The sequence below is a fragment of the Parasteatoda tepidariorum genome, chromosome 1 (genome assembly GCF_043381705.1).
Source record: "Parasteatoda tepidariorum isolate YZ-2023 chromosome 1, CAS_Ptep_4.0, whole genome shotgun sequence".
NCBI classification, from domain to species: Eukaryota; Metazoa; Arthropoda; class Arachnida; order Araneae; family Theridiidae; genus Parasteatoda; species Parasteatoda tepidariorum.
In genome coordinates, this window is record NC_092204.1 from 44,527,856 (window position 1) to 44,540,131 (window position 12,276).

The 12,276-nt window shown below is 25.9% G+C and overlaps 1 protein-coding gene across 1 annotated transcript in view; it reads left to right on the forward strand.

Annotated features, from left to right (window-relative positions):
* Positions 1-12,276, forward strand: part of LOC107453770 (leucine-rich repeat flightless-interacting protein 2) — a gene marked incomplete in the record, with an annotated part of 37,628 nt that overhangs the window by 20,393 nt on the left and 4,959 nt on the right. The window contains 9 exon segments of the mRNA XM_043040463.2: positions 1,721-1,792; positions 2,197-2,322; positions 3,284-3,454; positions 4,084-4,176; positions 4,280-4,445; positions 5,405-5,454; positions 5,703-5,820; positions 9,550-9,629; positions 11,605-11,709. Of these exon segments, the coding sequence (XP_042896397.1) occupies positions 1,721-1,792; positions 2,197-2,322; positions 3,284-3,454; positions 4,084-4,176; positions 4,280-4,445; positions 5,405-5,454; positions 5,703-5,820; positions 9,550-9,629; positions 11,605-11,709 (981 nt within the window).

Genomic DNA, 12,276 nt, shown 5'->3' on the forward strand with positions numbered 1-12,276 from the left:
AAAAAAAAAAAAAAAAAAAAAAAAAAAAAAAAAAAAAAAAAAAAAAAAAAAAAAAAAAAAAAAAAAAAAAAAAAAAAAAAAAAAAAAAAAAAAAAAAATAGAAATTGAAAAAATTTCATATTGTCTTAAGCAAATGTTAACGTTATTAGAAAATCTCCCATACTTATTCCAATTCTGTCTTTATATTATTATTGTTTTTTCTTGAAAAAATTTTTTAGACTTATAAACTAAACTAGTTTTGCAAAAGATGTTTTTATTCTCATAAGATATCTTCAATTGTAGTTCATTTGAAAAGTTAACTTCTTTATTTTCTTGCTCATAAACTATTTTTTAGGCTGCAGTCTGAGGTGCTGTAAAACTCTTCTTCTCTATTACATTACTAATTGTAAAATACAAGAGATATAAATTCTGAAATCCTTATTAGGATTTCAGAATTTATATCTTTGTATAAAAGTCAATTCTACTTATATCTTTGTCTATAGATACCTTAATTCCTTTTTTTTTTTTTTTTTTATTTCNTGAGGTGACGAAGTAATATGAGGAGTGAAGCTAAATCCATACAATTTCAACTATAATATTATTTCCTTAATCGTAATCTGCTTCATTTCAAAGGAAAAAGCTTCAATTTTTTTTTTTTTTTTTTGTCAAATAGCTTCTGTGTTGAAATTATTTGTCAAATAATTTTTCATATACTGATATAAGGAAATACGTACTTAAGGATTATTTGTTTTTGCTTAAGAGTTTGCTTTTTCTTTTTAAGCATTATTTTAAATTATAAATGATTTTTATTAATATCTTGGTGCTAATTATTTATGAGTATATCAGCAGTATATGACCAGCTCAACAAATTGATAAGGGTTATTTTCACTGAAAGATGCTTTTTACAGGCTATTTGTTATAAATTTTGAGAAGTGTTGTAAAATTTGTTTTTAAAAAAATATCTCATATATTTGTGAAATTTTTTTTTATTTGATAATTATAAGTCAAATGTTCCCTCCTTGAAAATATCTGATCTAGCAAAAGTAATTTTTACTAATGCTTAAACAATTGAAATTTTAATAATTTGCGATTTATAATATACTCTCTTGGTATTAGTTTTAAATGTCTTTACTTTTGCTCATAATCTCTTTTAAGTATTTTCTTTTTTCAAATTATTTGGAACTTAGCTTTGTTGTTAGCAAATAATATCATTTTTTGTGAAAATGACGAATAATTAAAAAAAAAGGGGGCTGCATGTATAAAGTCAGGAGGGGAGGAACAAACATTTTGTTCCATTAAAATAAAATTTTATTTATAAGAAGATTCAATGTTTTACATTTTTGTTATTTTTAATTCATTTTAACTTCATGATTATTGGAAGTAGTTTTAAAAAAATCTAATATGATCTAATATGACTAATAAAAATATTCTTTCTTCATTTGATCAAAGGACATTTATATAATATATATAAGGAGATCATTTGATAGAAGAAATATTCTTTTTTATTTAACTTTGGAGGATCTATCAGAGCTTCTTCAATATTTATTTGCAATTTAAATGGTAAATTTGAAAAGAAAAAAAAATCCTATAAACCAGTTTTAAGAGAATATTTGTTTTAGTTTAATTATTTGAGACTTAGAAGGTTGTTAATGGAATAAAAATATGGCCCAGTTTTGCTTAATTTATTTTAAAGCTTTTTTTTCTTCTTCTTCTTACTAACATTATTTTATCTTTTTTATAGGCAGATGAACAAAGTGATAGACAATTTGAACTTGCCAGTGAAGTTGCTCGCACTAATCGACCTGTTGCGGATGTAAGATTTCATATTAAGTTTTCTAAAATTAATATATAGTTTCTTTTGTCAACAAATTTTACAATGCTATATTTGTTTAGCAATATAGTATTGTAAAGTTTTGTTAGAGTGATTTAAATATTATGTTGAAATCAATTAAATATTATGTAGAAACTGAGCACCAAATAAAATGACAACAAGGAATCAATTTTGTTGTTAAATTGTATCAAATGTGTTAAAGTACACTATTTCCTCTTTTACATAAGTACAAAATTAATAAAGTACTGATGAAAAAAAATTTAGTTCCTGAAATTGAATATACTCCATTTGTGTATTGTGACTGAAGATTGTCATTCTATTTCTGTCTTAAACTCTATAAAAATTTGTTTACTATTTTCTCCTGACTTTTATTTATTTAAATTTAGGTGAGAACTCCATCTTATATGTCAGGTGCATCTTCTTACACTAGTTCAAGAAGAAGTAGTGAAGATTCTACAGATGCTCTTGATTTGAAAGAATTAAGATCATGTTTGAGTGGGAGAGATTTAAAGGCAAGAACATATTTTAAAAGTCTCCTTGAAAAAATTTTGATTGTAAAATTTTATTTTTAGCTATAAACCAGCAATAAAGAAAGGAAATTTTCATTATAATTCCAACTGTTTATTTATATACAGTAGAGTCCCTATTATCCGAGTTAATGTGGACCACGACTAATTTGGATAACCAAAAAACTCGATTAAAGCAAAGAGTATAAGAAAGGAAAGAAAAAGAGTAGGTATAAATGTAATATATTTAAGAAATGCAAAATTTATATGAGTACACCACATACAATTCAAATTATATTTAAAAAGCTTACTTAAATACATTTAAAGATCATACATTACAAGAATTAAAAGGTTTTACTTAAAAAGTCCCTAATTGTTTTTTGTTTTACATTACTTTGGCCCTTTTCTGCTGCAATATTTCACCATTTTTTTAAGAATAACAGGAAGGCTGGTGTCACCTCTTGTTGTTCCTATGTATTCAATACCACTTTCGATAGCGTTCAGTCGATCTGTATGAGAAATTTTTATATGTTGATCATCATCACTGTCTTCATCATCTTCGGTAGATTCATTTTCATTATTGATGATATCATTTCATCAAATCAAGCTGTTGGATTTTGTTTTCTTGAGTGTTTGGAAGATAAAATTCAGATTTTTTTCAGCGGTAGTTTTAAAAATAAAAAATTTACTTGGAATCTTTGATAAATTGGTTAAAGGGAAAACTCGCATAATCGGGACTCTACTGTATGATGAAAATATAAAAAGAAGTATTTTTTGGTTTCTCTTTAAAATGTAAGTTTTTATATCGATATATGTTTTTTATTCGGTAATATTTCTGCTTTTAAATAAGCTTGTATACCTTATAAATTGCACTGTTTTTAGCTGAGTTGTAAGAATTATATTTGTAAAATTTATTTGTTTCTGAAAATTTGCAAGATTTATAAAAGCTTGATTACATGTTTTACAGATTCAAATCTCAGATTTAGAAGAAAAGTTTCGAAAAGCCATGATTAGCAATGCTCAGTTAGATAATGAAAAATCTGCTTATATATATTCTGTAGAAACATTAAAGGATGAAATTGAAGAAATGACTGAAAATCTTAATGAGTCCAGAAAAGAAACTAGAGAAAAGAAACGGGTAAGTGAATTGAATTAAGGTGTAAAAAGAATATATGTTCTGTCATTTGTTTTATATATCAGTGTACTTACCTAATGCAAATACTGTTTTCATGAGACAATGAATAATATGAGCTTTTCAAAAGAAAGTTGGGTTCTTTATAGTTTAACTTCTCTGTAACAAATAGCAGTTGATAAAAGTAAATGCTGGTTTTCAATAGGAATGTACTATATTTGGTGTATTTAACCTTTTGGATTAAATACATAATTGCTCAACATTGTGAAATATTTAACTTTTTTCCTCATAACCTCATTGTAATTAAAAACTGAATCACAGGAAATATAACACATTCCTGCATTTCAAAATCTATTATATTTTAATGTAGTCAATATTTTAGATTTGTATAACTTACTTTTAAATGAGTTATGTGAAAAAGTGTGTGCTTATAATTTATCTTTTTCTGTTCGTATATGTTCATATTCATTCATTTTGTTCATATATTTTATGAAATAAATTGATTCAGTAATTTACGATTTATAGTCTTAGCTACAATTACTCTTTTTTAAAAAAAAATTAGTATGTTTTTTATTTATTGTTAATATATGTCAAGCAATTTATCATTAAGCAATTTTTCCTCTTTCCTTGTTTAGCTTTATGACCAACTGAAAAGGGATTTTGAAAATTTGAAAGAAGAAAATGAATGTTTACTTTACAATTTGAAGCAGAGAGATCAATTAATAGAGGTATGATATATTATGTATGCCTTTCTGTCTACGATATTTTTTGTTTTGTTTTTTTGTTCTAAAGCATGCAATGTTTTCTATTAATTATTTTCTGTGATTTAAGGATCATGGGCTAGTTCTTGTGGGTGAAAATGGAATGAATGGAGACATTAGTGAAGAATATATACACAAACCTTCTTCCAATAAAAAGAGTAAGCAATACTCCTCTGCAGCTTTGCTGTCTCAAAAATCAGCTCAGCTTTTAGACCAAGTAGGAAATGGTTCATTAGGTGAGGAATTTAATGTTGTTATCATTTGCATTTTACATTAAATCACAATACATAATGTCATTCGGGCATGTTACTGAATTCGAATTATTATAAGCAATTTATATATTAATGAATTATTCTAGAAGAAACAATTTTTTTTTTAAATAAGAAAAATGTTGCTACAATATTTTACTAGTAGGTGCTACACAGAAATTATATAATATTATGTTGGTACACTTTTAATGAATTTGAATTATTATAAATCAATTTATATTATTAAATTATTCTAGAAACAGTCATTTTTGAAATTAAAAACTATTTTTTGCAATGCTCTACTGGTAAGTGATACATAAAAATTCATTAATCTGAAATGCTATATATAGTTTACTTTTTCTTCTTATTTTAAATCTAACTTAAATTCTCTCTGATATGATCATAAACCTCATTTTCAGAATATGGCCTGTTCTAATTTAGTCTAATTCAAATCATTTTTAGGTAATATTAAATTAAATTGATACTATTAACAATATTATAAAATGATAGACTAAAAATTTAATTTTTTCTAATAATACCTATAAAAAATTTCAGTATCAATGAAGTTTTGTAGTTTTACGAAGTATTTCTAATAAAATCCAGATATTTAAAAATAATGCAATTGTTCAGTTTAGGTATTGACTATATTTTATGTTACTGGATTATAAATATTTTTACATCATTATTCATGCAATGAAAAATAATGCTTAAGAATCACTGTATTTTCTATTTTCTTATTTATCAATAGTAATGTTACGAATTTGTTTTATCTATATTTGAGCAGTATTGTATGTGCAAACTTGATATAAGTTCATTGATATGCACTACTATTTCAGTTGATATGCAAACTGAGATGTTTTTTTATCTGAAAGTTTTTTTTTTCTATTGACAGAATTTATATTTAAGAGTATTTATATTTTAAAAAATATGTATACTGTTTGTTTTAGATGTTCGATTAAAAAAGTTTATTGAAGAAAAACAAGAATTATTAGATGAAGTAAGTGTATTTCAGATTTCTTATACATTCTGTTGTCTTTTGTGACTTTTTTTTATATATATACATTCTGCAGGCTGTGCCAAAGAAAAAAAACTTTTTTTTGGAATAGTGCTAAAAAAATTTAAGTGTAAAAAAAAATATCCATGTATCTGTAAAGCTTGTTTTTTATATTACAAATATTTAATAATAGATTTTTAACAACAGAAATATTACATAACAAACTATAACTAATATTTATTGATTAACAGATTTATAGGTTAAGATTGGATTTAGAAGAAGAAAGGCAAAAATTATCAAAAATGGAAAATTCTGGTGTTAACCATAATCATATTAACGGGCCTGACACTAAAGTTCTAGAAGTACAACGTAAGTAAATTTAAAAATCCATATTATTCCATAGTGTATTTGTTCTAAAAGATAGTTCATAAAATAATTAAAAAATAATTGTAATATTTTTTAATTTAATTTTAAGATGAACATGGAATTATTGTTTATGTGTTCATTTAAATAATAGTCTGCTGCTTTAAGAGCATTTCAGAACAAAATTTAGAGGCTTAGCACAATTTCCAGATTGAGCATTAGCATTCAGATTATTATTTTTTTTTTTTTTTCATTTTTAGAAACTAAAATAAATTATTAATGTCTAATATATCTATGGTGAGTTATACAAATAAAAACAACAGTCTTTAAGGATCGTCTATTTTGTTTTTTAAATGCTGAGATTAAAATGTTTCTATGGGCTAAAAACATTTTTTTCTTCTTTAATTAAAATATTTTATTGAAAATGCAAGCACAAGATTGTTTACTTCTGCTCTAGAAAGAATCCAAAAAGTAATCTTGTTTATTCCATTGATTTTTTTACTTATTGAAAAAAGGAGAAAAATTTCTCATTAAAGCTATTTTATTTCAACTCCCAGTAAAACCATTTAAATGTGATAGGTATCTTTAAAATGTTAAAGATTGCTTTAAAAAAGAAAGCTCTCTCTGTGTATTTTATGTTTAAAGCTTTCCATTTGTTCAATAGAATAAAGTATATTACTTGTTAACATAGTTGACTCATTTTTCTATAAACTAATGATTCTGAGAAACATATTTTGTCTATGAAACTAATTTATCATTTCCATATATAGCTCATTCACCAGGAGTTGGCACTTGGCTCCGCCTTAATCACGTGGTATGCGACTATACTATTTTGCTGTTTTTGGGAGAAGGTTGTTAGCAATCCTGAACTAGTTTGCTATTTGGCGATCGTATGTCAAAAATATTTATTTCGCAAACGTTACGTGCATTTTTTTGACATTAAATATTTCATAAATTTGTTGATATTTCTCTTTTTAGTGAATAGTTTGTTCTTTTTGAAACATTTTGCTGGGAAAATAACAGTTTCTAAATTTAAAATATATTTAACTATCTAGAGAAACAAAAAGTATAATAACAGATGATAAAGCAAAGTAAGTGACTGAAAAAGAATTAACTTTTGTGTTTGTCGCACATTAAGGGTTGTCTCAATTTCAATGCGGAGATGTTTCTCTTCTTACTCCCGCTCTGAAATGAAATCTGCGTCTGAGGAGATGGAGCCAAGTGCCAACGCCTGGTGAACGAACTATAGATTATACAGTATTTCTAATTGTCGAATTTCTTTGCATACCTATCTAGCTTTTACATCTTGTGAGTCAGTTCGAAATTTTGATAGTTTTATTTTTATTTAACTAGGACTTATATTGTGGATTGCAATCATTATTTTTACATCATTATTGCTTACATTGATAAAGGTGTGTTTGAAAATGCTATATTTCTCTTCAAACTCACCTTTAATTTTTGTATCTTCAAAGCTATCTTTTAATCATGTTATTAAATTTCAGTTATAAATGTACTAGCAAAACTAAAATTTTTGCTCACCTTAATTTTCATAAAAAATATTGGCTAATATTCAAAATGTTAACAGATGTAGATAAAGAACTTTTTGGTGATCAAAACCATAAAAGAATGAAGAAAAAGAAACTGAAATTCGTTTATTGCTGGAAAAAAAGCACTGACATTAGTTTAAAAAAGCTTCAATAGTTCCAATCTTATCCATATATCATTTAAAATACAAAAAATATCTTAAAATTAAGACACCAGAAATGGTCCCATACTTTTAACATTTATTATTTTTATACTGCTGCCTTTTGCGACTGAAATATCATATGTTAAATTCAGATCTAATATCAAATTCTGTTTGGAAGGGTCAATTTGTAGAAATTCTGAGCAAATCATCAAGTATCTCAATCTTTAAAAAAATTCTGTCAGCTATCTTCAGTCTTTTATGATAGCTGAAACCACTTTTATGGAAAGCTGTGATCTTTGGTAGAATAGCACAAAAATATTATAATCTGGAGCATATTCAGGAATCTTCATTGTTTAACTTCTTCAGCATCTGAATAAATGTTATTGAAATAAACAAACTTTAATTTTGCCCACACTGTATTAACTTAATCATTGATATTTGGTTTAATGTATGAAGAGTTTCTTTATCTCCTCCATTCTTTTTATCTCTAGAAGGTTACTCCAATGCATCAAAAACACAAAAAGATGTCGACATAGATTGTAGTCTTTTTGTAATGCATATTTAGTTAATCTCCCTCTTTAAGTCTGAAGCTATTGCTCCTTTTATTGTATTTGTTCACTCAGAACTTAGGAAAAATATGGTCATTTGGTTTGAAACACAACATTTCAGAAGACAAAATTTTCTTTCCTGCCCCGAATATTCGATTGCCATTGGCGAATCAAAGTTTTGTGTCCTACTTATTTTTTGTGTTATGCTATATATACTGGCATATATTTTTCTACAAATTATTCCTACATTACAAGAGTGGATTTTTTTTCTGTCAATCTTGAATAAAAGCAGTGTTCAATTAGTAACTTATTAAATTGAGTTCAATAATCAACTATTCAGTTTATTATTAAAGTATATTTATTACTTGGATGTGTGTTCTACCAAAATTTGTTATTTTCTCTTAGCTTTTATTTAAAGTTTATGGTAATATTCTTAAACTTTAATACTTCAATTTCATATACTTTNGAATTCTGTTTTCCTTCTTAAGTAATCAGTTTTGCATTTTCTAATTTTAAACGCTTTAAAGTATTGTATTTTCTGCAAAGAGATTACAAGGTAAACCGACAAAAAGAATTTAGTGTTATATAAACAATGATGTTTATATAACAATCACCACCAACAATTGCTTTCAATATGTCCGTCTAAACACTTTGGCATGCGGCCCTTCATTGGCCAATCTGCTGTGCATGTGGCCCTTCACTGAAAAAGGTTGTGCACCCCTACTTTAATACTTCAATTTCATATACTTTTACAGTTTTATTATAAGTGGTGATGCCACAAATAAGAAGTAAATTATTAAAAAAAAATTATGCCACATATCAGCAAATTATTAACTGCACCTAATCGAACTGGTATTATTGCAAACATCTCTTGTTTCTTAATATAAATGTTGTATTGAATTATGACATGAAATCTATGTCTTATAACAAGTGTCTTATCTCAATTTAGTAAGTCACTAATTCAACATTGATTTTATTCAAGATTGACAGAAAAAAAAATACACTCTTGTAATGGAGGAATAATTGATTTTTCTCACTTGCTAATTTTAATAGTGTATAAACAGTAATTCTGCTAGATTTTGTAAGCTTCAGTTCCTCAGGACATTCAAATTTTTGGGTTCTTTTTCCTAAAAGCAGCAGGTCCCATTTAAAAACTTCAGAGGTCCCTATTTTTAAAGATACACACAAAGCGTAAATATTTTACTTTTTAATTTCTTAAATTTGTTTAGTTTTAATATATTAGCATTCTCAATATTCAAAAATTACAAAATATTATGTGAAATAAAGCAAATTTTCAATTTAAACAATATATTATATTAAAACTAACATCTTCATAACCATAGTGTAAAGTAGATGAAGAAAAATTAATCATTATTTTAAGCTAGGAACTATTTGTATAATGTTAATTATGGAAGTATGTTATTTGTTAACTGAATAATGTGTCATTGTCTTTGTTAAATTTAACATGTGTAATTTTTTATGTGGAATCTTTGTTTCTAGGTGAAGCCAACAAGCAAATAAGTGATTATAAATTTAGACTGAAGAAAGCAGAGCAAGAAATTACTACTTTACAAAGCAATGTGAGTTTTTCTCTTCTTCTAGTTTTAAAAATAACTCTTAAGTTTTTTCATCCATTATTAAGTATTATGAATTAATTGAAAAAATCATTATAAATGTTATTTCTTTAAATATCTATGCCCAAAAGTCTATGATTTTAAAATTGAACAAAATGTCTGATGTATAGTTATGAATGGTTTTCTTTTTCTCTCAATCTCAAACATTACTTAAATCCAGGGCTAAAAAGAGAATAATGGCTGGTTCAGTCCTTTGAAGAAATTTGCGCCGCGCCAAACCTCCAATTTTCGCCTGCGATGCAAAGTTTGAACTTTTACTTCAAGAACAGAGCGTTCGGTCTAACTAATATTATAGCATTCTTTTTTTTGTGACATATTCCAAGACATTTGTTGTTTTCTATGATAATTTTCCTCAGTTTTTTTAAGTGAATTACAAAAAATTTGAAATTATTANTTTAAAATTGGTCTTAGATTAAGGTCCTTGAAAATTTTGTTGAGGTCCTTGAAAAGTCCTGGAAAGTCCTTGAATTTCAATCTCATCATAGAGTGGGAACCCTGTTAACTAAATGTAAGTTTACGCAATTGCTACTTGCAAAAATTCTGATAGAAACACAAAAGGAAAAAATATAATTTTCCCTTGTTCTCTAAAGTAAATGAAGTTGTAAGCAAGATGAGAGTGTGCAGTCAAAAAGCAATTATTATCTCTAACAACTTGATATAAACACTTGCTAATTGTAAATAAGCTACATAATCTAATGTCAAAAGTATGTGCAGAAATAAAAAATTCAGAAATAGGTTTTTATTTAACCCTGGAATTGTTAGAAAAAGCATTTTCAAAGGACAGAAAAATATAGTTTTGGACTAATGATATTCTAGACACTGTTGAAGATGCATGCATGATTTAAATGTCAATATATGCTGAAGATAATGCATGACTTCTCGATTCCTGTGTCTTGGGATATTAACCTTAATTAATATTGACTTTAATTTTTTTTAATGATGAAAGTTAATGCTGAAAATTTTAAAATAAAGTATTTATAGTGTCATTTACGACAACTAGTAAAATATTTTTATAAGTTTAAAATGGTATGTTTTGTTTTGTTTTTTTAATATTAAGGCCGAGAAAATTTTTTTGAACTATGTTTCGATCGGAAGTGTGTTAATTGTGTAAAGTTTGAAAGCTGATTTCAAGAAAAAGCCGAACTTATTTTTACAGAGAGAATGATGCTAATTTTTTATAATATCTTACTACCTATCTCAGAAATCTGTGTACGGTGTAACGTCATGAGGAGGGAAATCGTAGCTTCATCTCTAATAGAGAAATGAACCAGCCCTTCTCTCTTTTATTTAGCCCCGACTTTAGTCACTCACTAACTGGAAATTTTGATTTTTTTAATGTTAATAACAAATTTTTTTATATGTTTGCAATTAATTTTGTTTTGAAAGTTTCTTCTCTGGTATAATTTTCAAATTATTAAACAAATGCTTTCTCATAGCTTAATTTGATAAACAAAAAATTGCAAAAAAAGAAAAATATATAATTTAATAAACATAAATGTAGAGATTCCCAGCATGTGGATGAAAAGGGGCTTGTTCAGTTTGTTAACTTTTAATTTAGCTCATTTTATTAACATTGCCAAATGAGAAACTTTATTTAACTCAAAACATTCATTTTCATTTGTATCAGTACAAAAATAAAAAGGATACTAATTTACAATAGATTGACAAGTTATGTACAAGAGAAATAGCAAGAATCTTTTATAAACTCGTAAATGATAATTGCGATTGTAAAATTTACGAATAACTGAGTAAAACTGGGTACGACCTGCCTTTTCCCCTCCTTAAGCTTATAAGACTAAGGTATAAATAATTATATGTTTGTTTCCGTGTCATATGATTCTGAGGTTTAAGTTTGATATTTTCAGTATTTCTCAATTGGCAAATTAAATTTCTAATTTATTTACATTTGTATCTCTTGTAGATTTCCAGGTTAGAAAGCCAAGTTATTAGGTACAAAACTGCCACTGAAGATGCTGAGAAAGTTGAGGATGATTTAAAAGCTGAAAAGCGAAAAATACTGAGAGAGGTATTGACTTCTATAAGATAAAAAATTTCATAAGAAAAGAAAATGTATTTGTCATTTATAGTTGAATATTAGTATTGATTTATTGAAGTGCCTTTTTGTATTAAGTTATATTTTAGGCATGTTTTGCCTTTTTTGTTTGACAGCTTTGTATTAAATATATATTCTATCATTTCCTTATAATCAAGATATTTTGCATGTCAATCTTACATTATATTTCTTGAACTACATGGGTTTTAAAATCATACTGTTTTAGTTAAACCTTATATTTTAGAGATTCTAAATGTATGAAATATTGTTTCCATCAATACATGTTAATTAAATTAATACTTCATGTAAACGCAATTTCTTACTCATCACTTATATCAAATTTTGAAATATCATTACTCAATAAAATTCTTAATGAATTTCCATTAAACATTTTAAATTTAAAAGCAAGTGTAAAAGTTGCTGGAAAAGGATTGCTGTTATCCATGTTGCCTTTTTCAAAACAGCTGTTGAAAATTTATTTAAATGTTTTTCAATACATATTAGCTTTGCTACAAAATTCAGTTGAAACATTTTTGCAAA